General features: G+C 38.0%; 1 protein-coding gene across 1 annotated transcript in view; it reads left to right on the plus strand.

Annotated features, from left to right (window-relative positions):
* The window catches only part of GFPT1 (glutamine--fructose-6-phosphate transaminase 1), a 57,130-nt gene that overhangs the window by 10,709 nt on the left and 21,502 nt on the right, over window positions 1–24,919 (plus strand). The window contains exons 2-11 of the mRNA XM_027621429.2: window positions 2,766–2,873; window positions 5,433–5,540; window positions 11,034–11,159; window positions 12,553–12,611; window positions 14,365–14,499; window positions 15,877–15,938; window positions 17,317–17,396; window positions 20,499–20,604; window positions 22,647–22,810; window positions 23,738–23,833. Coding sequence (XP_027477230.1) covers window positions 2,766–2,873; window positions 5,433–5,540; window positions 11,034–11,159; window positions 12,553–12,611; window positions 14,365–14,499; window positions 15,877–15,938; window positions 17,317–17,396; window positions 20,499–20,604; window positions 22,647–22,810; window positions 23,738–23,833 — 1,044 coding nt within the window. The remainder of the gene's footprint in view (window positions 1–2,765; window positions 2,874–5,432; window positions 5,541–11,033; window positions 11,160–12,552; window positions 12,612–14,364; window positions 14,500–15,876; window positions 15,939–17,316; window positions 17,397–20,498; window positions 20,605–22,646; window positions 22,811–23,737; window positions 23,834–24,919) is intronic.

Consider the following 24,919-nt stretch of genomic DNA (forward strand, 5'->3'; position numbering starts at 1 on the left):
TCAGCCACTACCTTTTTTTTTCTACAGCCACTACCCATTAATAACTTGGTACTTGCTGTGAAACCTATTTTACCACCTCTCAGTCAAACCCATTCATTTTGCAGAGGGGGAGCTGAGGCAGAGTGGTATGGTGGAAGGTTTGAGGACATACATGAGTTAAAAGAGTCGCAGGATTTCTTCAGTGCCAGAGTACTTTATGAGCTAACAGATGTTTAGTGTGAATTTTATTAGTTTCTCAAATAGTTACCATTTTAGAAGTTTGTTTGGAGTTGGGTATTTAGAAGATCCCTTTCGCCATGAAATGATACTCAGGATCTCAAGAGCAACACACTAAGCCGGTGTAAACCAGAGATTGAAGTTAGAAACAGTATCAAAGGTGAATGCTATTACTGAGTTCCATGTATTGGATATCGTGAATTTAATATTGCATTACTCTGAATTTTCTTTTAAAAAAACGTGTTGAGGGGCGCCTCCGTGGCTCAGTCATTGAGTGTCTGCCTTTGGCTCAAGTTGTGGTCCCAGGGTCCTGGGATCGAGCCCTGCATCGGGCTCCCTGCTTGGCGGGAAGCCTGCTTCTCCTTCTCCCACTCCCCCTGCTTGTGTTCCCTCTCTCGCTGTCTCTCTCTCTGTCAAATAAATAAATAAAATCTTTAAAAAAATAAAATATGTTGAGTCTCTGATTTGTTTTACGAACAGTTGGTTTTATATCAGCATTTACATTGACTTTAAAAATTGTTATTCACTTATGTTTAATCTTTAATTCTCTATATGTATTACTTTCACCATCAGAATTACATTTCTTAAAAAAAGAGATGACTTAGTAGTGAGTTTTCTGGTTTGTGCTGCATTATTGGGATTTGGCAACTCTGGATTTCCTCTTCAGGATTTCCTAGAGCCCCTCAGATGGCAAACAGCTCCTAGCAGTGTAATGTGTTTTATTGTTTAATGACTTTCAAATGAGCTTGATTGTATCCTCCTTTAGCAGATTATTTAGCTGATGCTCATCACTGTGGTAGAGAGTAGACTAGTTGAGAATCAGTGTTTCATTAGATCATTTATATTACGATCTTATTTTGGGAGAAGATTCATCTTCTGTGAATTCATTTAATCCGTATTAATTGCCAGTGACCCATGGTGGGGGAGAACGTAGAACCACACAGAAGTTTCATTTAGAGTCAGGTTATTAGTTGAGTTCATTTTCCAGATAGTTTATGAAGGCATAGCAGTCAATAGGAACTGCCGCCCTCACGCAGGGTTGTGGTGCTGTGCAAGTGACGTGCTTGTACAACACATGATAAAAAAAAATCTTTACAAATGTAAGGCTTTAAAAAAAAAAAAATGAACGGGGCCACCTGGGTGGCTCAGTTGGCTGAGCGACTGACCCTTGGTTTTGGCTCAGGTCGTGATCTCATTGGTTGTGGGATCAAGCCCTTTGTGGGGCTCCACACTCAGCGGGGAGTCGGCTTGAAGATTCTCTCCCCGATTCTCCCCCCACTTACTCGTGTGCTTGCTCTCTCAAATAAATAAAATCTTAAAAAATAAAAATAAATATATGCACAAAATACAGGATTTCTATAGTGTTTGGTCTCATACTGCCTTTTTTGGGAAAGTTCAGACGTTTTCATTTTGTTTTGGATTGTAGTGTTAAATGTGGATTTCCTTTTTTTTTTTTTTTTGAAGAGCATGATAGTTTATCTGAAAAAACTGTACTGTATCAATCATGGTGATCATGCACATGATGACTTTTTGTTGGATATTAACATGGTTTTTTTTTTTTTTTTAAAGAATTTGTTTATGAGAGAAAGAGAGAGCGAGTGTGCACATGCACGAGCAGGGAGGAGAGGGAGAAGCAGGCTCCCTACTGAGCGGGGAGCCCAATGTGGGGCTCGATCCCAGGACCCTGGGATCATGATCTGAGCCGAAGGCAGATGCTTAACAATTGAGCCACCCAGGCGCCCCATGCTGCTGTTTTTTAAAATGTGGATTTCCTTTACCTGTGTTCTGCCTGTTTGCTTTTTTGGTTCAATTCACATTGTAGTACTAGTCCTTTTATTCTAGTTTTGCTTTTCCAAATAAGTGCTCCTTTTTTATGAATTCTCAGTAGGTGTTAACATTTATCATAATAGTTGTTTATCTTTTGGTAGTATCTGGTGAACAACTGATTCATTCAACAAATGCCATTTTCCCTTATGAGGATTATATAAATATTTTGGTCCATTTTCCCCTATTACTAAGTTATTTAGTTTGTATTTTTCACATCATTAATATTTATTTATGTTTATTCTTATATGTTACTGATACCATAATCATTGGAAATAAGAAAAATTATTCCATCTGCCTAGTTTTGTAGGGTCCATGTGTTGCTTAAAATACTTATTTCAGAAAATGTTTTCCTGTAAACAGTGCTCAATACATAAGACATAAACCACAAATTTGTTGATTGGTTAATTTTTTAAAGTTAAATTTTACTTGACAAAGTGGCAGTGATGGAAGATATGTGACTAGCCTTATAAGCTTCTTTGCAAACACTAAACATTTATTTTGACAATTTTGCTTCAGTCTTTTATACTAAGGAGAAATACGCCTTTGTAAAAGTTTCACCACCTTTAAATAATTTGAAGTGATAATTTTTCTTTTTTAAAGATGACTCTAGCTTCATATTTCTGCACATCTTAGACATAATTATGCAAATTAGGATTTTGTCATAATTATGTCAATTTTGCTTCATTAGTCATATTTTTTATTAAATATTTGTTCATTTGCAGGTATATTTGCTTACTTAAACTACCATGTTCCTCGCACAAGACGAGAAATCTTGGAGACCCTAATCAAAGGCCTTCAGAGACTGGAGTACAGAGGATATGATTCTGCTGGTATTTCCTTTTAAAAAAATATAAGTTTTGCATGATTCTTGAATCTAAATAAAGAGGTTTTTTGTTTGTTTTAGTTGACTAGATTCTTTAGTAATATCTGTTTTGAGTAAACCTAAAAACAAGAATTTTTGTCCTTTGTCATGTTTAAGGGGTTTATACATATAATTTCAATAGTATTACCATTTCTACTACTTCTTAAGGATATCTGCCTTTGTTAAGAATGTTACTGTAAAAACATAAATCACCTGGGGCACTTTCATGGTAGAACACAGTTTTTGAAGGCCTTATTTTATAAATTGTCTTTTTTCTTTCCTGTAATTTCTTTTTCTCCAAGGATTCCCTGATGTTGGCATATACACTTAACCTGAGATTCTTCTACCTTAAATAAATGACAAAGCAAATAAAAATAACTTTTTGTCAACTTTGTGTTCTACTCTGGCTCCTTAACTGTGTCAGGGGTCTCCGCGACCGCCCTTGGTTCTGGTGACTCCCGAGGATGACTGAGCATATAGTGGAACTCATAGCTATGCTTTATTACAATAAAAGAATACAAAGCAAAATCAGCAAAGGGAAAAGGTGCATGGGGTGAAGTCTGGAGGATAATGAGGCACAAGCTTCTGAGAGTTCTCTCCTAGTGGAGTGACACAGTGTATGCTTAATTCCCCAGCCAGTTGTGACAGTGTGTGTGAAATGTATATCAGAGAAGCTCATTAGTCATTTAGTGCCCACGCTTTTATTGGAGGCCGGTCACATAGACACCCTCTGCCTAATGCATACCAAAATTCTAGACTCCCAGAATGGAAGCAGATGTTCAGCATAAGCCACATTGTTTGCACAGTTAGGTGCAGTAAGCCATTCTTAATCAGTTAGGTAACCGTCCTGAAATCCAAGTTCCCAGACGCCAACCAGGGGCCAACTTTGCAAGCAGACCTTTCTAAGGAAAGTGGTGTCAGGCTTGCTCTGTTAAGTCTTTATTCTTGATATGGCCAATGTTAATAGGCATTTATTTTCTATGACTTTCCTCGGTTAATGGAAAGTGAACTCTTCAGCTTGTTTGTTCTTAAAATTCTCTCCTTCCTTAGCCTCTCTGACAACATATATTCTCTTCCTAACATGCTGATTCTTTTCTGTCTGCTTTGAGGGTTCCTTTTCTTCCACTTTTTGCTTAAATATTAATGTTTTTTCAAGATTGTTTCCTAGGCCCATTTTTCTTACTTTGTATCTTCATGGGTGAGCTCTGACTTCATCAGCCTCCTATGTGTCGGTGACTTATAACGCACCTGAATTTCCCAAGCCACAGACCTTTATTTCCAACTGCCCCTTAGAAATTTCTTCCTGGAGAAACCATGATACTGTAAACTTTGCACATCCAGAACTGAACTGAATACACTCCCCATTCTGTACTTTTTGTGTTCCTTTATTCAGCAATCATTCAACAAGTGAGCCTAGGAGGTATCCCGGACTCAGGCTGCATTCTCACATTGCATCCAGACAGTTCTACCCTCCGTATCACTAATCTTTGTCTTCATCACCACCGTTTGGTTCACGGCCTCCTCATTTTTGCTTGGCTATAGCTAGATCTTTTTTTTTTTTTAAAGATTTTATTTATTTATTTGACAGAGAGAGATAGCGAGAGTAGGAATACAAGCAGGGGGAGTGGGAGAGGGAGAAGCAGGCTTCCAGTGGAGCAGGGATCCTGATGCGGGACTCGATCCCAGGACCCTGGGATCATGACCTGAGCTGAAGGTGGACGCTTAATGACTGAGCCACCCAGGTGCCCCTATAGCTAGATCTTTTTTTTTAAGATTTTATTTATTTGACAGAGACACAGCGAGAGAGGGAACACAAGCCAGGGGGAGTGGGAGAGGGAGAAGCAGGCTTCCTGCTGAGCAGGGAGCCCAATGTGAGGCTTGATCCCAGAACTCTGGGATCATGAGCTGAGCTGAAGGCAGACGCTTACACAACTGAGCCACCCAGGCGCCCCTAGCTAGATCTTCTGATAGCTGGTTTCTTCTTCTCTTTCTCCCCTTCAGTCTGTACTCTCTTTCCAAAGAGAGTTTTCGAAACATTTTTGCCATGTGATTTCTTGATTTGAAACTACTCAGTGCTTTTCCAGTACCTTCAGGTCACTTTTTCAAATTTTTTAGGAACTTAAGTAGAATTTTGAGAATTGTTTCCTGATGTTCCTTCCTTCTTCCCCTTCTGAAGTGGGTGCTGACCTTCTGTGTTTCGCCATTGTGCTCCGGTTGCCACCCAACTTGTAGGACTTGTTTTTTTTTTTTTTAAACCTGTAGCACTTTTATTATAACTCAAACCCACACGGTATTGTAATTATTTTTTCCCTGTCTTCTGAATAGACTGTTAGAAATTTGAGGGAAACAATGGAGTTATTTTCATTTTTGTTTCTAGCAGCTTTCGTGTTTCTTGACATATAATGTCAGTAAATGTGAATTGATGAACAAATGAATTAGATGAAAAAATAATTTTTAATTAAAAATTTTGCCTCACGATGATAATCTAAGTTTCTAAATCTTGCTTTTCTGCCTCTGGATGATTTAGGTGTGGGAGTTGATGGAGGCAATGACAAGGATTGGGAAGCCAATGCCTGCAAGATACAGCTCATTAAGAAGAAAGGGAAAGTCAAGGCACTGGATGAAGAAGTTCATAGTAATGTACTTAGTTTGAATTTTGTCCCCCCTCCCCTCCCTTTGCTTCCTTCTCCCTTCCCTACCAAATTCTCTTCCCATATTTTGGGGTCCATTTTAAGTATAGTGGTATTTAAAGTTGAGGGGAGGGAAGAAAGATAGTTTTGTTATTGTCTCTACTAGTGTACAATGTACCTTAGTTTCAGAAATGACCATATTAACTAGGGAAGGAAAATAGGTACATTGTGTTCATAGCAAGCTCAGTATCCTAAAATGAAGTAAACACCATTCCTGAGGAAGGACCTTTCATAGGACAAAAGGTATTTTTAGTGGTGCCCTTATTCTAGTGTCTTCACTTGGTTGCCTTCACTTTGGAGTAAACTATATGTCCTTTGGACATATAGTCAGTCTAGATGACTGTTTTTAGTAGATCTGATATAATCAGGTAAGTGTCGTATTTTTCCTTCAGGATTCTCTTCCCTGGCATGAAGTAGTTGTCCAGAGATACATGCTTCATTAAAGAGGATATACTTTTCAGTATTTAGTTCATAACATTATGCTTATACATTTAAATTTGTCACAGGAAACTTAAAAACAAAAGCTTTGAAGTAAATTGACTGGGAAAAAAAAAACATTTAAAACAAATTTTCCACAGGGGCGCCTGGGTGGCTCAGTCAGTTAAGTGTCTGATTTCTTGGTTTCGGCTCAGGTCGTGATCTTAGGGTCATGAGATTGAGCCCTGCATCAGGCTCCGTGCTGGATGTGGAAACTGCTTAAGATTCTTTCTCTCCCTCTGCCCCTTCCCTGCTCTCTCTCTCTCTCTCTCTTAAAAAAAAAAAAACAACCTTCCACAAAACCCAGGAAACAGTTGTTTTTATGTACCTGCTCAAATGGATGCCACTGTAATCATGGTAAAGGAGTGCAGGTAGAAGAGAAAAATGATGGACTTAGTCACTTTTTTTCCCCCCCACATAAGCTGAATGTTTAGCTTTGTAGTACTTGCTGAACATACTTGATCAATACTTATTTTGCATGGATCATGGGTAAGATTAGTTTAGGGATGAGGCAGGCACCCAAATAACTATACCTCAAAAACTGTAGTATAAATATTCGACTTACTGTGTGTACTGCATCCTGTATACCAGGCTGATTATAGTAGTTTCCCTAGGTGAGAATAAACAAGTTGCTTAAGGATTCAGGGGAGAGCTAGTTCCTGCTTGGGGTTGGGGTTGGAGAGACTTGGTATACGGAAGGAATGGCTGCTGATTCCATTTGGGCAGTCAAGGTGAGAAGGGAGGACCTCCTGAGTAGAATAGCGCAGGCAAAGGTAAGAATAGGGAAGCCAACTTTGGTAGCATGGTGGGTAGTCCTTTTACTCTGCATTGTTGGTAGATGAGTGTGGGAGGCTAGAAGACAGACTGTAACCAGAATCACCATCTTTGCATATCAACATATTGAAATATGCCGCCTCCTGAAGGAAAGTCAGGAAGGGAGTCAAGAAATGGGAACTTGCAGACATTACTGGTGAATTTTTGATAAATCACTTTGAAGAGGAAGCTGGCAGTGTCTAAATGCGAGGTGCCTATACCCTGTGACCCACCGCTTCCATTCTTGGGCATCTGCTTGAAAGAAGCTATGGACAAGGAGACATGACAACAAGATTCGTTACAGCAAAATGTAGAAACAGCCTAAATGTCTACCAGTAAGAGAACGGAGATTAAGAAACACAAAAGAATACTAGTATTTGTGAACGCATGTTAGTGTATTAGATGTTTAAAGGCACAGGTGGGCAAGCTCTCCAACTCGAGAATCCCTTGGGGAGGAATGGGATGAGGCCAGGGCATAGGGGAGGCATCAACTGCCTCCTTTTATTTTAGATCTTAGAATCTAAAGCACAAAATGGTTAGATGTTCACATTTGTTAACTCTGGGTGTGGGTATATGGATGTTTGTGGTGTTCACTTTATCACTCCTAGTAAGTTTCAGTGTTTGACCTGTTAAGACTTCCTTTGAAGGAAGTCATCAAAGGAAAGGCCATTAGATTGGTTATTGGTAACTTCTGACTTAGATAGTAATAGCTAACATTTATTGTTGCTTTCTGTGTCCTAGGCGCTCTACTAAGTGTTTTACTAGTCCTCAGTATAACCCATGAAGTGGGGGTATTATTGCCCTCATTTTGCAGATGAGGAGATGGAAACACAGGAGTAAGTACTGTCCAGAGGAAGAGGTGCTGTCATTAGATGGTGTCGGCAGTAAACGCAGTGAAGTTTGGGGACAAAGGAAGGCTGCTATTTGTAACAAAAATTTAAGATTTTTAAAATATTTTATATCATAAGATTTAAAGCATGAGTGGCTATACGTTAACATTGTTACCTCTGGATGTAGGTATTTGAGTGTTTTATTATTGCCTACACATTTAAATATGTTTGAATTATTATTTTTTTTTTTTAAAGAAGGATGATATCTGAGAAAAGGCACACGGATATAGGGGTGCATGTGGGGGGAAAGACAGAAGATGCAAATAAGCAAATTACAGAGGCATCACAGCTCAGAAGGGTCAAGGCACAGGTAGGAAGTTAGCCTTTATAGCAGTCAAAGGTAAAAGAAAAGCGAAGTGCAGCAGTTATATGAGGTGAAGGGAAAAAGCTCAGTAAAGGGGATATTGAGGTACTGTCCAGGTAGGATTGAGGCTTAAGGAGAGAGATGTCATGAGCTGTTGGGAGAATTGAGTGAGCTTTTGGCATAATGAATAAGGAACATGGGGACATGCTCCTGTGTGGCAACAGTAAAATAAGTTTAGTGATTACCATAAACTTGAAATGGACTCAATTTATAGAATTTTCTAACTCTCTTCAGTGTTCTTTGGCAGTTTGTGGGTGGGGAGAAGAGAGGACTGGGTGTGGAAGTTATCTAAAGTTAAGGCTCAACAGAGGGCTTTAGAACAGGGGTAACAGTGAATAGGAAGGGTCAAGGACTGGGAGTCATGATAAATCTATAAAACATGAAATATTTCTTAGAAATATGCTTATTATCATCGTAATGATTTTTTCTTACTAGGCTTTAGGTAATTTTGGCAACAGTGAAATAGGTATGATAATTACTGTGAATTTGAATTGGATTCAGTCTGTAGACTCTTGTTACTTTCTTCAGTGTTGCTTGCCAGCATGGCCATGGGGTGGGGGTGGGGGGTGGGTGCCTTGATTATAATTAGCCTAATAACAAAGTAATCAGATGTTTTCATTGCTTTCATTAGCCTGTTGTGATAAACAGTAATACTTTACTTTTCTGGAGGTTATTTATCAGGTCACCTTAGTTATTCAGGACACAGTTAAGCCAGGAAAGAATACACTGATGATTTTATCTGTTGGTTGATTGAGCCATCCAACAAAAAATTTGAGTAACTGCGCTATATAGCTTATTGCTTGGGATTCAAAGATAATAAGGCAAGCTGCTGCTTTTGTAGAACTTAAATCCTGGTAGAAGCCAGGTTGACACATGTCAAATGTCACAATAGTACAGCAGAGTATACCATTGTGGTTTTAATTTCTGGCTCTGGAGTCAGCTGGACTTGGGGTCACATCCTATCTCTGCTTCCTATTGGGCCTAGGGCAGGTTCTCTGACCTCTTAGAGCCTCAGTTTCTTTATCTATAAAATGGGGATAAGAGTACCTAACAGAGCATTGTAAAGATTCAGTAACAAAATGATTATTTCTTAAATACTTACTCTGTTCCAGCCATTGTGCCAGGCCCTGGTGACACAATAGAGAACAAAATAGGCAAACTCTCTGGCCTGATGGAGCTTACTGTCTAGTGAGAGGGCCAGACAACAAACAAATATATAACGTTAGGTAGTGATTAGTGCTATGAAGAGAAAGTGTAGTAGAGGTGACATGTAAGTAGAGAATGCATTATTGTCTGAAGGGGGAAATTTTAGGCAGAGGAACACCCAAGTGCAAAGACTCTAGTGGGGATGGCCTGTTTATAGCTGAAAGTCTGTGGGCTAGAGCACAGTAAGTGAGGGGGAGAGTGCAGGAGATGAGCTGGGGAGGTGACTGAGGACGAGGTCATGTAGGGTCTTCAGAAAGATGGATTTTACTTCATGTGCCATGTGAAGCCATTGGGAAGATTTTGCATTAGGGGATTGACATGATTTAATGGGATCATTTGGTTAGTGTGCAAAGACTAGATTGTACAGAAGGAAGGTTGGACGTTGGGAGACCGGTCAGGATTCTGTTGAAGTAGTTTAGTTGATAGTTGCTCGGGTCATACTGTTAGGGATAGGGCAATGAGAAGTCTTAAGTCCTAGCATCAGGTAAGTTCTCAGTAAATGGTGGGTGTTATTTGCAAAAGGTGTGTTGAGGGCTTTGAGGGGTGATGGGCGAGGTGGGGGAATGAGAATGTAAAGGCAGCTGGGGCCAGATGGTGGAGGGCCTCGTACCCACAGAAAGGCACTGGGACTTTATCTTGTGAGAAAATGGCTCTCTGGCTCTATGTGAGAATTTGAGGATCTTTTTATAAATCCCTGTGAGCAGGATTAAGATGATTCATATGGGTAGCTAGGAATGCAAACCACTTTTTAAGCAATGGGCATCTGTTCAAGGATTTTAAGCATTGTGTTTTGATCACATTTGTGTGTTAGAATGATGTCTGATTAGCCAATATAAAAACCATAAAGACTGTGCTAAAATAAAACACAGGGACTTTCCTATTTGAGACTTCTGAGCAGTTTGCTCTTCTTAATTTAGGCCTAATTCTCATAGGCTTGGTTATTTGGTTTCTTTGCCAAATGAATTTTATATTTAGGAAATCAGAAGGGGGGGCATTACTAGTAAATACTAGAACTGCCTTTTTTTTTCCTTTGGAAAAAGCAGGAAGAGATAGCTTATAGGGAAAAGGAATCAGAATAGCTGCTTTTCAAGATAAAGGAACATTCTTTATATAACCCCATACTTTCATGGTGTTCTATTCTCAAAGACTATTCTTTGATTTTAGAAGCTCTCCATAATTGCAGTTTATATTGTGAGATATGTTTACATTCACTGAGGACCAAAGAAATTGCAGTCATAAAGTTGTATGGCACTGAGAATGTGAGTTTATTTTTACATGTTTAGTTAAAGCAGTACTGATTTTTTTTCAAGGCAGAGATTAAATATAGATTTGAAAAAAATCACATTAACTTTTTTTGTCCATAATCCTTCAGTTTGAAAATTATCAAGTCTTCAGAAAAGTGGAAAGAATAGTGCATTAATCACCCATATACTTAATCTAGTTTTACCAGTTGTTAGTACTTTGTCACATTTGCTTTATCTCCCTGGGTGTTATTGGATTCATTTGCCCTAAATATTTGAGCTGCATTAACTCCTGAATCTTTTAATTACTATTTTGAATATGGCTGATCTTCAGTTTCAATAATTGTATATTCCAGATGAGCAGCACTGTAATAATTATATTTAAATATACCTTCTAGCATTATCTCTACAGCATGATTTAATAATGGAATTTTTCATATTCTTCAGAACAACAGGATATGGACTTGGATATAGAATTTGATGTACACCTTGGAATAGCACATACCCGTTGGGCAACACATGGAGAACCCAATCCTGTCAATAGCCATCCCCAGCGCTCTGATAAAAATAATGGTATGGACACATTCTACATGCTTTGGAATGATTGTAGAGGGGTCAGTAATGGGAGAAGAATGAAGGCTCTTATGCTTTTGTTATTTTAATTTTTTTAATCTGGAAAGTTTCAGACATATTCACAAGTAGAGAGTATGTAGAACCAGATGTGTCTGTCACCCACCTTTAACATTTGTTAATACGTAGTCCGTTATATTTCTCTATACCCCTCCACCCAGATTATTTTGGAAGCTCTCCCTTTGTCTCCTTTTTCCTTGCAGATTACTGTGGTGTTTGTCCTGTAGATTTTCCTACAGTCTAGATCTTGCTAATTGTATGCATCCCATGGTATCATTACCATGTTTCTCTGTCTCTTCTCTTTACTATAGATTGGTATGGTATTGATTTACATCTGGAGGTATATGATGTTTGGGCATTTTTCTTTTTGTATTATTAGTGGCCATAGATGATCATTGCCAACATTAATTATTTCTTTAGGGGTTTGTAAAATGGTGATAGTCAAATACTCTCATTCCTTTTTCACTTATCTCACATACTTCTATAAAGAGAAACTTCTCCATATCTAACTGCTTAGTTACCTAGACTTAAAGATTATGTACAGGAAAGGCAGGATAAATGTTTGATTTTTTTTTTCCACTTCATTTACCATTTTTCAAAAATGAAATGGTTCTAATGTTCTAAGATGAACGAGTTTCTTTTATTATTATAAACTCATGGATTTAAAATATTGCATTTATATTTTTCAGTTATTTAATCAGAAAAGATGAAAATTATCCCGCTACATATGTATTTGATTTTGGAATACTGTTTTAACATCAGTTTATCTGACATGTTAAGAATTGTCTGGACCTCACCTAAGTAAATTTCACTATAAATCTGAATAACTGGTTTTTCTTATTCTTTAACTTCAGTTCTTAAACTCATTTAATGTAAATCAGATAGTTGTTTTAGTTTGAAAGTCTTTTACTTTAAACTTAGGATATTTTTATGCATAAAAATGAATGAACAAAGAAGTGAGAGTAATAGTTATATAATTCAGCCTTCTTGTTTTGCAAATGAAGAAACAGGCCCAGGAAATTTGCCCCTTTCATGTAGTGACATTGGGTTTAGTAGTTTAGCCACAAATGAAGTTGATGTCTCTAGACTCCAGTTTATTATATTTCCCCTCTATGTCCACGTCCCCAGCAATGTGTGCTTCCACTAAACCATGTAAATAATGCTACTGATCTACCCAAGGATAATCTGATAGTGAAAAGTAGAAGATACTTGATTATACTTGGAATTATAACATGTGACAAATTTTTTGACTTGAGAAAAATCTGACAGTACTGGCTATTTATAATGTTTACCAGACCTATAATTTTTTGTCATCAATAATTTTTATCTCTTTTAGAATTTATTGTTATTCACAATGGCATTATCACCAACTACAAAGACTTGAAAAAGTTTTTGGTAAGTAAAGTGACCAAAAAGACACAGGCTTTGAGAAAGTTCTAATGAAAGCAGTGAAGTGGTTTGTTGAAATGTGCAGCACCATCTAGGTATGATCAAATAATGGTTACAAGGGTATGTGGTTTACTGGACTTGTCTTTGTTGACAGTGAAATAGTTTTGTTTCTTACGTGAATAGGAAATAATTATTGGTTTTATTATAAATGACCCCAAAACTCGAATAAAATTGGAATTTGGGGTGGAGAGGACGTCTTTTGCATTGTGAGAGACCTTGTTTATCATTTTTAAAAGATTCTGGGATATATAAGAAGAATTAGGACAGATTAAATGAAGTTTCTCTGCCCTAAATAACCATGTACTATATAGTAATAGTCATAGTGATGACCTTTATGAGTGCCTCTTGGGGCTGTCCATTTGAAATTTCTGCAGCACTGGAAGCCTGTATCCATGCTGTCCAATATAGTAGCCAACACTCATGTGTGGTTATTGATCTGCTATGACTGAGGAACTAAATTTGAAATTTTATTTCATTTTAATCGGTTTAAATTTATTTTTATTTTTTAATTAAATTTTTTAAAGATTCTATTTTTATTTTTTATTTTTATTTATTTTTTAAAGATTTTATTTTTATTTATTTGAGAGAGAGAATGAGAGAGAGAGAGAGCACGAGAGGGAAGAGGGAGAGGGAGGGGAGGGAGAAGCAGACTCCCCGCTGAGCAGGGAGCCCGATGTGGGACTCGATCCTGGGACTCCAGGATCATGACCTGAGCTGAAGGCAGTCTACTTAACCAACTGAGCCACCCAGGCGCCCCTAAAGATTCTATTTTTAAGTAATCTCTACAGCCGATGTGGGGCTCAAACTTACAACCCTGAGAGTAAGAGTTGCATGCTCTACTGACTAAGTCAGCCAGGTGCCCCCTAATCAGTTTAAATTTAAATAGCCATATATATGGGGCGCCTGGGTGGCTCAGTCCGTTAAACGGCTGCTTTCTGCTCAGGTCATGATCTCAGGGTCCTGGGATTGAGCCCTGCATGGAGCCCCGAGTTGGGTTCCCTGCTCATCAGGGAGTCTGCTTCTCCCTCTACCCTCCAATCCCCCGCCATGTTCTTTCTCTCTCTTGCTCTCTCAAATAAATCTTTTTTTTTTTTTTTAAAGATTTTATTTATTTATTTGAGAGAGAGAGAATGAGAGAGAGCATGAGAAGGAGGAGGTTCGGAGGGAGAAGCAGACTCCCCGCCGAGCAGGGAGACCGATGCGGGACTCGATCCCGGGACTCCAGGATCATGACCTGAGCTGAAGGCAGTCGCTTAACCAACTGAGCCACCCAGGCGCCCTCAAATAAATAAAATCTTAAAAAAATAAAAAAATAGCCACTGTAGCTAATGACTATTGTGTTGGATAGTGCAATTTCATTATCCACAAAAGAATCATTATATTCATTATGGAATTATTGTTTTGTGACTGTTGTATATTATACTTTAATTATTTAAAATGTTATTTATATGTGGCATAGATATAGATTTATATAATTATAAGTGTATATTCAAAATTACACAAAATACCTCACCATTTTGGGTTCACTATGATTAGATGGTGACTTTAATTTTGAACAATGGGTAATGGGGTATGGTGTTGAAAAAATATTAGAAATTGGTTAGTGAAATTTTTGAGGAAAAAAATTCTATAGAAAAGATTTGGGTATCATGACTATTTCCTTAAATGTGTCAATTTTTTTTCCCCTTTCTAATTTCAGGAAAGCAAAGGCTATGACTTTGAATCTGAAACAGACACAGAGACAATTGCCAAGCTTGTTAAGTACATGTATGACAATCGGGAAAGTCAAGACATCAGTTTTACTACCTTGGTGGAGAGAGTTATCCAACAATTGGTATTAAACCACACTTTATAATTATTGCCGGTGTTAATCACAAACTCTTAAGATAAGCAGAAACTATGCTAATTTCTTAAATATTTTTGGCTTTTATTTCCTATATATATATTATTCAACTTGAATAATTTTGAGAGACTGATTGACCCACTTCCTTCACACACACTTAAAATTCTACTTCTTTCACTATAGTTTAGTGTCATGGGAATTAAAAATAATCCAAAATCAAAGAGCTTGTCCAAAAGCTATGTGCGCGCACACACACACACAAACCTAAACATACCACCCAAACACGTATACGATAGACACAGTCGGGGTTCATCGCTTTCTTCCTACTCACTCAAGTATTCTTTTCAGTCAGTAACTTAGCACAAGGGTAGCTTCAGTAAAATGCACACTCTTTACTCTGGGATAATGTCTGCATGTCTCTGAGCCAGTATAGTCAACTCCTTGTTTTCCCTTATGGGGACTTTTCCTTGGCTTCGTAACACTATAGTAAAGTATTTCCCAGCCCAAGAAAAAAATGGCCGCCTTTTTGATCCCATCCCAATTGTCCTAGTTAAAGATTAAAGATACCAAAGATCCACAGAAGTCCAAATGCATTGTGATCTCTGCCCCCATCCCCATTCATAACTCTAGTTTTCCCATTTAAAAGCCCTTCACTTCTTTCTGAAGGTCTAACCCTCACTTCCTCCCTCTACTCAAATCTGATGGTGCCTACAGCAAATGAATGAGTCAGGAAGATGGAGAAGATAGAGGCCTGTTCCTTCTCTTTACCCAAGGCAGAGTACTGTGCCTTTCTAGTCTTTTCTTGTTTCTCCTCATTATGTAACCAAGTCTGTGTTGTCTCCTACCTCGTGTTCCTCTTTTATTCACTCTTGATTGCCTTAGGCCCGGTCCCTGAGGAGGTTGGTTAGAGGAGATGGTATGATATGCATGTTAGTAATTGTGGTTGTGTATATTTTTATCTCCAATATCAAGGTCAACAAGCATGGAAGTTAGCAGTGGTGTAAAATCACTGGACCGGAGAATAAGTTTTGGATATTGAGCTTGGAATCTTTTCTAATTCTCTCTTCCCTGAATTCTAATGCATAGTATGGGAGATAGGATGTATCTGTTGAGAAATGTGTACAAAATAGTCTATGGAGCTATCATCTATTGAGTATATTTCAAGAGTGGGCTTGGTTAAAAAGTGTGTCTTGGATACACCAAAGCTGAGGAATAAGTGTCTACCGAAATTTTAGACTTGTTTATAACCTACTGCAAAAGAGCAGCGTGTAAAAAAATTTCTGTGCTGAAGCCAATATGTTTTAGGCATTTCACATTTGATAATTGATTATAATAAATAATGCTAATGCATTTTTTTTCCTTCTATAGGAAGGTGCTTTTGCACTGGTATTTAAAAGTGTTCATTTTCCTGGTCAAGCAGTTGGCACAAGGTACATACAAATTTAATAATGACTAATAACTATATGTATTTTGAGGGGCGCCTGGGTGGCTCAGTTGGTTGGGCGACTGCCTTTGGCTCAGGTCATGATCTTGGAGTCCCGGGATCGAGTCCCGCATTGGGCTCCCTGCTCAGTGAGGAGCCTTCTTCTTCCTCTAACCCTCCTCCCCTCAGGTACTCTATCTCGCTCTCTCAAATAAATAAATAAATCTTTAAAAAAAAAACTATATATATTTTGAAACATCTAAATTATAAGTGTGTTTTCTGTACACAATGATTACCCTTTCACTGTAAAGACTTGCCCTTTCTCAGAGACGCCATGTGAATATATTTATTTTCATATGTTCTTCCTTGTCCGTTTTTCACCACTCTTCCATTTAACAGAATCCGTTAATAAAGCAAATATATTTTGGCATTTTTAACTGGCCTTTTATCTGTAGTGGGACACTACAGATTGGATATTGAGTTTTCTCTAGTTTCAGGCCCGAAACATTAACTTTCTCCATATTGTTTGGAAATATATATTCCAAAAAGATTCCTAGATAATTGTACCATCATTACTTTTGCGAAGCTGTTTAGGCCTGATCTTGATGTCCTTTTTAGTAGAACAGTGAGAACCCCTAATGTTTGGCAAGAAAACTGTTTGTTTGTTTGTTTTTTAGAGATTTTATTTATTTATTTGACAGAGAGAGACACAGTGAGAGAGGGAACACAAGCAGGGGGAGTGGGAGAGGGAGAAACAGGCTTCCCGCGGAGCAGGGAGCCCGTTGTGGGGGCTCAATCCCAGGACCCTGGGATCATGACCTGAGCCGAAGACAGACGCTTAATGACTGAGCCACCCAGGCGCCCTGAAAGAGCGATTTTTACTATGAAGGCAAGGTGACTAAGGAGAAGGTGCTAAACATTCATATATCAGAATTCTGTGTACTGTTGAAAGCAAGGTTCCATTTGACATTTTAAAAAGGAGAAACATTTCAAATACACTGTTCTAGAACAGGCATTGGCAGACTTTTCTGTAATGGGCCAGAGAGTAAATATTTTAGCCTTTCTGGGCCATATGGCTTCTGTAGCACCACAGTTTTGCTATTGTAGCTGAAAGCAGCCATAGAAAATGGGGAAAAGAAAGAGCATGGCTGTGTTCCAGTAAAACTCTTGTGTAACAAAAATAGACAGAGTTGGCCTCGGGAGCATAGTCTGCCTACCCTGTTACTATTTTTTAAAAATTCTGTTTATGTTATTCTTTTGTTATACCTGAAGTTGAGCTTAGAGGGAAAATTTAAGCATTATTTGACGAGTGTTGGCTCATGAAAATGTGCATTTGTGCATTATTTATGAAAATGATTTAATTCTGTGTAATTTTGCACTAACAGACGAGGTAGCCCTCTTTTGATTGGTGTACGAAGTGAACATAAACTCTCTACTGATCACATTCCAATACTCTACAGAACAGGTAAAAACTCTTCCTGGGTCATGCCGAGAGGACCCTCTAAGTTTGAGTGCAGAATTGTGTTCATTAGATTGAAATAAATGCCTCTTTGGTCAGATCCACACATATGTGCATATAGTTCTGTGTAGATATGAAGAGACTTTGTGGTTGTGACTTCTCTGACGAGGAGGATTTTTTTCTGTTGTATATCCTTAGCTAGGACTCAGATTGGATCAAAATTCCCACGGTGGGGATCACAGGGAGAAAGAGGTGGGAGCCGCACTCTGCATGGGGGGGTCCTCCCCTCTCGCGTTCATTCTTTACTAATTCTTCGTTCTGGGGGTTAATGAATGTGCTGGGCCTCTAAAAATGTGCTTTTTTTATGGGGAAGCATATTTTGACATTTTTCTAATTTGCAGAGTATACTTTGTCTGTCTGCTTTTGGCATTTAGAAAACCGCTTTTGTTTTTTGAAATTATAAAAAGTTTTTTTAAATTAAAATCATGTAAGACACATTACTATAAATAAGATGTTTAGATTGGGAAAAGAGCATTATGTGCTAGGCTACTGTAGATTGAATTCAGTGGTACTTATTTAATTTATCCTAACTTTTTACTAAATTATGTTTAAATGACCTTTATTTTATGCATGACATTTTACTTTTAGATTCACACTCACCTTCTTGATTGCCTTGTTTGAAGTTGGAGTCTTTTTTTTTGTTTGAAGTTTATTTTTCTCTATAAGACTTTCAGCCATATGAATTCTGGATCATTTTATTGATATAATTAGAAAACAAATGGCATGCTCTTTTCATTTACTTCTCATTAAAAGATTTCCAAGTAAAAGGGAGTGGTAAATTCAGAAAATTGAAACCCATATTATTAATATATAATTCTTGGTTTCTTGAAAAAAAAATTAGCAAAGGACTCTAAACCTGTTCATCTTTAGATAGTGGCTGCTTTAGCTCTTTTATCTAAAGCAGAAAGTTTGTTCCTTGTGTAGCCTTAAGTCATGAAATAGTAGGATTTCTTCTTACCCTCTCTCTCCTTCCCTTTGCAGAAGAAAAACTAGTTTACCAATAAGAGTACCGGATTTTGGATCCAGAGTTCCAGATTTCTGTTAATAATCCCGCTCTTGAATACATTACTTTTATGTTACCTTGTACATTTTCTTAGGCTGCTCTTAGGAAAAAAAAAATGGAAAAACATTGGCTAAGGTCTTAAGTTAGAAGAAAAACTTAACATGAGATATCTTTTTAAGATTACGAATTACATTTTAGTAACCTTTATTTCTCTAACTCCTAGTAGGTAGGTAATGTGTGGCTCAGCAAAGTTTTGTTTCAAAAGTTTAGCCTCTTACTGAAGAGTCTGTCTAAAGGCGGCTTTTAGATTTTTGCTATTTTCTCCAGGTGTAACTACTGACAAAATAAGGGGGGGATGGTAATGATTGTGTCCCACTCAAATCAGATGAGAAAATCGATGTACAGCAAAACATTTTATAGATTGTAAGAGTCCTATAGGTATCGGGTGGTAATGTTCTTTTCATTTAAATAGGCAATGATATCTTAAATCCTTCTAGGTATAATAATAAAATATACCTCGTTACTTGAAAAATAATTATCTGGAGAAGGAATGTAGTGAAACTTGACACCATCAGGGCATTGTATAACTTAAAGCTGGTTGTATTTATTTTGAAAATATCGGTGCTAAGCTATCCTGTATATTTTTTAATTCCTGATGTAATTTTTTACATCAGGAAAATTAACTTTTTGATGTGCAGTTTCATGAGTTTTGTCAAGTGCAAACAGTTGTATAACCACATCAATCAAAGTACAGAACAGTTCCATCCCCATGAAAGTTCCATCCAGCTGGAGCCTTGTAGCCAGTCCTTGTTCCCATACCCAGGCCTTGGCAAACACTGATCTGTTTTTTCTTTTTGTAGTCATAGGATGTCATCTTACACGTATTTTTTAAAGTGTGATATCTTTTTTTGCTATCGAATTTGGATGGAAAGAGCTAAAGAAGTGTTTTATTTTCATGTCTAAAACACATCATACTAGCACGATTGTGGAGAACTTTGGATGTACATTATAAGCAAGTCTTTCTAGACGTGCATTTTAGGGGATAGATGCAATATGAATTTTTACAAGTATATTTATTGTGTCCTCTGGCCATTGTGTCCATAGTTACAAGGTCTGTAAATGTCCTGATCTCAGAAAAAGGTGTTTTCTTTTTTTGGTCTCTGTGACATTTATACAGTCTTCAATTAATGGATTCCTCCCCCTATATTTGGCAAATTTGTCAAATTTCACTTTACTTTCCAGTTTTGACTTTTGTTGTGAATGAGCAAAAAAGGAAAAAAATTCTTCATTCATGACTTGACAAATTAAATAGAGCTGCCAGAATTCTAAAGTTCTAAGATTAAAAGGATATTATTATTGCAGAAGGACCGTATTTTATCCTAACTTAAAAGAAATATAAGAAAACCCAATTTTAAGAAAGAAGAGGTTCTAGGTTTATGATATTTCTGGTCCTTAGCAGTAGGTGCCACATATGGTATATGATGGTTAGAGAATTAAAAGTATCTTTGTTTTGTTTTGAAATCAGAATTAGTGTAGACTACAACTTGATTTGTTGTGCTGACTTACTGTTAAAATCTAGAGTTTTGTTATAAGATAAAAATGAATATGCCATCAGTCTTCATTTTATTCATTGCACAATTTTGATATTTTAATGTAATTTTTATGATAAGTTTAGTTACATAAACTTAGATGTATTCTATCAAGTTTTGTGTGAAGTTAAAATTAGGTGATACATACTTTGAGTGATATTAGTGAATTATTTGCCTTTTACCTGGAAAAGAAACATTCTGTTTTAAAAATTTGTAATGTAGCACTCTTATCTGCCATGCTCTCTTGGATAGTTGCTGTTTCACTCTATACCTTGTGTCTGTTGTTCTTGTTCGCTTTTTGCATGGAAATAAGGTGATCGACCTAGCATCTTAAAGTTGCTGAAATTATTTTGTGTTGCTATGGTTTTTTGTTGATTTTATAGAAAATTAGGCCTATTTACACATTGGCCATGGTTTCCCACATGATTGCTGATTTGTGTTAACTCCATGCTCTAGGGAAGGACAAGAAGGGAAGCTGCAATCTCTCTCGCGTGGACAGCACAACTTGCCTTTTCCCTGTTGAAGAAAAGGCAGTGGAATATTACTTTGCTTCTGATGCGAGGTGAGCTTCCTTCATTGGTTCAGAAAATTTTAGTAAAACTTCTCATGTTACTGAAACCAGAAGTCATTTTGTACCTATCTAGTCATCCTGTGTGGGAGAATTTTGTCAATTAGGGAAAATGTAGGTGTCCTTTTTGGAGATGGGGTTCTAAGAATACTTTTCCTCTCAATTCAAAGCCCATAGGTCAGTTTACCGAGAAAAGAGAACAGTCCTTGAGACTTGTTCATGCATATTTACTCTGAGCTCTTGTATGATTTTTCCTCTTCTTTCTGGAGTGGAGCCTTACCCAGGTTTTTATGGGGAGGAGAGATTTTAGATTGGGGAACAGGATGGCTTAGTGTCCCACCAATTACAGTATGCTTGCTAAACCATTACAGTTTTAGTCCAATAAAGACACTTGCCTTTTTTAATTCGGAAGTAATTTGCAACATAATCACTTTTATAAAAGAAATAGTACTAAACTAAGACATTTAGAGCGAGAAATACCGTGGGATGCTTAGATGCATTTATAAATGGAATACTAACAGTGATGAGGATCAAGTGGAGTCAAGTTGCCAGCAAGCATTTGAGTCCTTTGTTGTGCCTGAAAGTGAGGGAATCTGAAGATGAGAAAGTGTCGTAGCTTAGGACTGCCGGGAATGCATCATCTCTGTGGGAGAATAACCTTCACTGTTTCCTAATCTTTGCAGGAGTGTAGTCAGTGCTAGGATGTATCATTGTTGTCATTAAGTAGGTTTGTTACAGAATTTACTGTTAGGGCTTTAATAAACTGGAAATTGCAGAAGCTTACCATCCTTTTGTCATTCACTCATACGTTCATATTGAACACTCTGAGCAAAGCCATGTGCTAGGCTTAGGAGATACTTGTGAGTAAAGATAAAAATATACTTGTCCGAGGAGGGCCTGGCTGGCTCAGTCAGTGGAGCCTGTGACTCTTGATCTCAGGGTTGTGAGTTCGAGTCCCACGTTGGGGGTGGAGATTACTCCAAAAAAATAAAATCTCAAAAAAAAGATATGTATGTATATATATTATAAACACTTGTCCTTGAGGAGCTTTTCCTTAATGGAGAAGACAAATTTTAATCAATCATACAAGTATAGAATTCCAGCTGTGACAAGAGCGACAATGCCTGTAACAGGGTGACTTAGCCTCCTATGGGTGAATTTCTTTAAGGGAGTGACACTTGAGAGATAAGGAGATGTTAGGAGTTAGTTAGGTGAAGAGGTAGAGGGAAGAACATTTTCTGCAGATCAGTCTGTGAGAGCTCGGGATGGGTGTGAGTATGGCTGGAATAGAGGAAGTTTGGTGGGAGAGGAGGCTAGAGAAGGAGGTAGGGTCATGTTAAGGTGTTCTGTTGTTTTCTGAAAAGCCAAAGGAAAGCCAGTAAGTGGTTTGTTGGGTGAGAGAGAAATCTTGGTTTGAGTTACCTGTTGATACTCATTTTGGCAGAAACAGAGAATGGATGGAGGGAGGGAATGTGGTTGGATAAGTTAGCAGGTTGCTGCAGTAGTTCAGCCAAGAGCTGATGGTAGCTTGAACTGGCTTGTGGCCGTGGACATAGAGAGAGGCTTTGAGAAATATTTAGGAGTTAAAATTGAAGGATTTTCGGGATAGAATGAGGAGGAAATAGCCATGGCTTCTGATTTGATCGAATCTAGTTTGGTTTAGGGTGCTGCAGAGAGATCCTTTTGTTCATTGTCCACAGTAACTGCCCACTGCCCTGTAGGGAATGACTTTGGTAACCAGAAAGTTACCAGAGATACTGCAGGATGATAGATTTGTATTTTTTATTTTATATTATTTTTAAAGATTTATTTATTTGAGAGAGAGAGAGAGAGAATCTCAAGCAGAATCCCCGCTGAGCGTGGGATGACCCTGAATCATGACCTGAGCCGAAATCAAGAATCACATGCTCAACTGACTGAGCCACCCAGGTGCCCCAAGTTTGTATTTAAACTTGGTCCGTGTGTCCTAATGTTAGTTTTATTTGTAATAATCATCCTTGATTATTGATTGTAATATCTTCTTGAACATTTTATAGCGCTGTCATAGAACATACCAATCGTGTCATCTTTCTCGAAGATGATGATGTTGCAGCAGTGGTGGACGGCCGTCTTTCTATCCATCGAATTAAACGAACTGCAGGAGACCACCCTGGACGAGCTGTGCAGACCCTCCAGATGGAACTCCAGCAGATCATGAAGGGTGAAAGTTTTTGTCATATGGTAGCTTGGTGTTCTTAATGGAAAGGAGACCTTCTACTTGCTGTGGTAGTGTAGGAATCTGATGACACAGTGCTGACTGAAATCTTCCACACGATTAGTGAGGGGAGAACCCCAGGAAAAGGGATGATTTTTTGGAAAAATTACCTGCTGGTCTTAAAGTAGTTGTTCTTCAAACTAATTTGTGGTTTGTTGTTTCTGACATTAAAAAAAAGATTGTTTAAATAGTAGTTGATATTTTTAAGATACTTTATAAGCATAGTTTGTGTTCTGTTCTTTATTCCTCTCTTATTCTTCTTGTGCTTCAGTTTTCTCATATAAATAAATGGGGATAATAGGACCTGCCTCATTAAGGTTGTTTTGAGGATGAAGAGAGCTAATTTATGTATAGAGCCTTCAGAACAGGGCCTGACACACTTGGGCCTACATAGTATTTGCTGTTGTTAACTGTTAAGACTATTTGCGGTCATGATTTTTATTCTCCTTTCTGATGGGGTCTAGGTGGGCTAAAAGCTAACATTTATTGCATAACTGCTACACGTCAGATCTCTCCTATATTAACACACTACAGTGCTATGAAATAGTTGCTGTTCTTATTTTACAGATGAAGGAATTTCCCCAGAGCCATTTAGGTGTTCAAGGATAGAACCATAATCTGAACCTAGATCTGACTCAAACTTAAGTCTGTACCCCTCCTCTGTTTTGTTCTAACTGTAGATTTTAGCTATGAAGTTAAGAAAGTGTGTTTTCCTCCTTATTTTTCTTCACATAGGGCAAAATGTCACATGTGAATATTGTACTCTATTGCATGAGCTCTTGTTTCATTTACTGAGATTATGTCACAGAGGTAGACTTTAGTTGGTACAGATTTCTTAATTACATAAATTAATAATATAATTTGTTACTTTAGGCAACTTCAGTTCATTCATGCAGAAGGAAATTTTTGAGCAGCCAGAGTCCGTTGTGAACACGATGAGAGGAAGAGTCAACTTTGATGACTATACTGGTAATTAAATACGAATTATTATTTCGGAGCCTCCTGCGGGGTTTGGCCTCGGCAGCCTGAAAACTCATTGTCCTTGATAGCCTCACAGAAAACGGTGGCTGCCAGCCGCCAGCAGTGCCCTTACAAGCCCTCCCGTATATTATTCCACTGAAGTGAGACGCACCTAGAGTCATCAGAGACATAGAGACAGAAGGTCGGTGAGTGGTTGCCAGGGGCAGGGAGAGGGGACGAAGAGGGAGTCATTTAATGAGTGCAGGGTTTCAGTTTGGGAAGATGAAAAAAGTTCTGGGGACGGATGGTAGTGATGGTTGCCACCAGTGTGAATGTGCCTAATGCCATGGAGCTGTACACTCAAAAATTGTTAAAGTGTTAAATTTATGCTACGTATATTTTACCGCAATAAAAAAGGGGAGATAATAACTAATGATTGCCAGAGGCTGAGGGGACGGGGATGGAGAGTGACGCTAACGGCTGTGGGGTTGGGACAGGTGATGGAATGGTCTAAAATGAGATAGTGGTGATGGCTGCACAACTCTGAATATACTAAAAACCACTGATCGTACACTTTAAAAGGGTGAATTTATGGTATATGACATATCTTAATAAGGTGGTTATAAAAAATGTAAAAACTGGCTAGGAAATTACAGTTGAAAATTGTCAGTTAAAGGAGTATTAGCATGATTTTCCTGGAGGGGGGAATGTCCTCCAGTGTATCATTAAAAAACATTTAACTTCTTTTCACTTCAGAAAACCTTTATTGGGCGCTTGCTATGTAGCAGGGATTGTTCTGGGCACTGTAAATTCCAAGAGTAGTGAGACCTGGTCCTCTCTTTGGGAAGCTTGAGATGCAGTTGCCACTTAGGATGTTGTCCTGTCTGGGCTGAAGCGATGGGGAAGGGGAGGAGAGAAGCAGGAGGTGTATCTGCGGATGTGGCGAGAGGGGGTTGTTAAAGGCGATTGAGCCCGAAGAACTGGGAGAGCTGCGGTAAGGACCACCTATGGTATTTATGGAAGAAAGATCCAGAAAAGGATTTATTTCACAAGGGAAGACAGATAAACTTTCAGAACTTCAGAATTTTAAAAAGC

This window comes from Zalophus californianus, chromosome 8 (assembly GCF_009762305.2).
Source record: "Zalophus californianus isolate mZalCal1 chromosome 8, mZalCal1.pri.v2, whole genome shotgun sequence".
NCBI lineage: Eukaryota > Metazoa > Chordata > Mammalia > Carnivora > Otariidae > Zalophus > Zalophus californianus.